Source organism: Penaeus chinensis, chromosome 29, assembly GCF_019202785.1.
Source record: "Penaeus chinensis breed Huanghai No. 1 chromosome 29, ASM1920278v2, whole genome shotgun sequence".
In the NCBI taxonomy this organism is placed as follows: domain Eukaryota; kingdom Metazoa; phylum Arthropoda; class Malacostraca; order Decapoda; family Penaeidae; genus Penaeus; species Penaeus chinensis.
In genome coordinates, this window is record NC_061847.1 from 2097312 (window position 1) to 2099811 (window position 2500).

The 2500-nt window shown below is 38.2% G+C and overlaps 1 protein-coding gene across 1 annotated transcript in view; it reads left to right on the top strand.

Annotated features, from left to right (window-relative positions):
• The window catches only part of LOC125040602 (zygotic DNA replication licensing factor mcm3-like), a 9282-nt gene that overhangs the window by 5877 nt on the left and 905 nt on the right, over positions 1-2500 (top strand). The window contains exons 7-13 of the mRNA XM_047635245.1: positions 1-47; positions 534-698; positions 828-1175; positions 1322-1477; positions 1592-1742; positions 1872-2012; positions 2165-2324. The exon at positions 1-47 is cut by the window's left edge and continues 90 nt beyond it. Coding sequence (XP_047491201.1) covers positions 1-47; positions 534-698; positions 828-1175; positions 1322-1477; positions 1592-1742; positions 1872-2012; positions 2165-2324 — 1168 coding nt within the window. The remainder of the gene's footprint in view (positions 48-533; positions 699-827; positions 1176-1321; positions 1478-1591; positions 1743-1871; positions 2013-2164; positions 2325-2500) is intronic.

Here is a 2500-nt window from a genome sequence, read left to right on the forward strand (position 1 = left end):
CTTGGGGGTGTGGAGAAGGTGCTGCCAAATGGTACAAGGCTTAGGGGGTAAGTTCCTTTGTAGTTAATATAGATTTCTTGTATTTTTTCACTTTGTGTTATAGTAAACTATAGTAAACTTTCAAGAGATATGGGGTATTTAGCTACCATCAAACTTAAAGACTGGAAGTAACTATAAAACTTCATTGTGCTAATGTTAAGACATTACTGGTATTTTTTTTTATGCCACTTGGTTTCCTCCTAAACATTAGACTACTCTAAATAGAAAATTATCCCAAGTGGTATGGTAACTCTAGCATTGAAGACTTGATTTTGATTCTATTTTTGCTTAATTGTTGATGCAATTCCCTTTATTTTTGTGAAATTTATTTCTTGCTTGATAATAAATAAAGCAGCCTTTCAATGAAAGTATATTATAATTAACCATAGATAGGTTATAAAGTATTGCTTGAGAATGTATATGATTTGACACTTACTTCCATACGAAAGTCTGTAAAACACAATCAATTTATATTTGTGTTTGCTATTCCACAGTGATATCAACATTTTGTTGATTGGTGACCCTTCAGTGGCCAAGTCCCAGCTCCTCCGATATGTACTGCACACTGCTCCTCGTGCTATCACAACAACTGGTCGTGGGTCCTCAGGTGTAGGTCTCACTGCTGCTGTCACCACTGATAATGAAACTGGAGAAAGAAGGTAAAGTAACCTTATTATTATACAGTTTCATTAGTTTCAGATGAGATGCATTTTGCTAAGGGTATTTGTCCTTTGCTGTAGTTTTCCCTAAATTCTTAAAGCTTATATATGCCCTTCTAATTTTCACAGATTGGAGGCTGGTGCTATGGTCTTAGCTGATAGGGGCATTGTCTGTATTGATGAGTTCGACAAAATGAGTGACATGGACAGAACAGCCATCCACGAAGTCATGGAACAGGGAAGAGTTACCATCTCAAAGGCTGGTATTCATGCTCGTCTGAATGCCAGGTGCTCTGTCCTTGCTGCTGCAAACCCGGTGTATGGTCGGTATGATCAGTACAAGACTCCCATGGAGAACATTGGGTTGCAGGATTCTCTCCTGTCACGTTTTGATTGTCTGTTTATCATGCTGGATATCGCTGAACCTGAGAGTGACCGCAAGATTTCTGACCATGTGGTGCGCATGCATCGTTACAGGTATGCCATTATATGTGAATTGTACATCTACACAGAATAGGATTGAAAATGCGTACCCATAGAATGTGAATAGAATATTTAAATTTCAGATGTTTTAGAGTAATTTTCCTTTCTTTAATTTTGTTATATTTAATTTTAATCAACAGAGCTGCACATGAGCAGGATGGTGAAGCTCTGCCCATGGGTCTTGGTGTGGATATGCTGTCAACTCAGAATCCAGATGAAGCAGATGATGAGGGAGTTGACACACCCATCTATGAAAAATATGATGCTCTCCTCCATGGCAGCCTACGATCCAAGAAGTAAGTTTTTTTTATCTATGAATTCTAAGATCTTGAACATGATATCTCTAAATGGATAATTCACATGCTAACCCTCATGCTTAAAATATGCTCTAACAATGGTATATCCTCAAGGGACAAGATTGTCAGTATGAAGTTCATGAGAAAGTACATCCACATCGCCAAGAGCATCAAGCCAACACTGAGCAAAGAAGCATCTGAGGTCATTGCTGAGGAGTATTCTCGTCTGCGTTCCCAAGACACAGAACACTCAGACATGGCAAGAGTAAGTTGCTAGATTTGCTTAATATGTCACAGGTTTTCTTCAGAATGTCAAGAATATAATGCACATGAAGTATAAGTTTGTCTTGTTTGGTATTTCTTTTAAGTAATATTCTGTTAATGCTCTCATCAGACTCAACCTGTAACTGCTCGAGCTTTGGAAACTCTGATCCGTCTGTCAACTGCTCATGCCAAGGCCAGGCTGTCTCGTGTTGTGGAAGTAGAAGATGCAGAGTCTGCAATTGAAATGGTATCCTATGCCTACTTCAAGAAGGTCAGTAGTCCAGTTTGTTTTGAAGAATCATTGTTTTGTGTAAGAAGCATATTTTGATTATATACAGTGTCCTATTTACTGTATATAACATGGAAAATGCATTCAAAAAGTGTTTGTATGTTTAGCTCATACTCCTTCCAAATTCCCTTTAGGTTATGGAGAAGAAGAAGCGCAAGAAGGATGATGAAGAGAGTGCAACAGAGACAGAAGGAGAGGAGGAGGAAGAGGAGGGAGGAAAGAAGAGGAAGAGGAAGCCCACTGGTGATCAGCCAAAGAGGTCCAAGAAGGCAAAGAAGCAGCCTGGTGAAGAAGGTGTGTAGACTTCGAATTAGTGAGATACATTGTGGAACATTATAAGTGAAACTAAATGTTTTAAGATTAGGTCCAGAATTTAACTGTATGCTGTCTATATATATGATTAAATTCTACATTAAAAGGATATTTGTGTGTAATGTCATAATTTATAAATGTATCAGAATTCCCTTGCT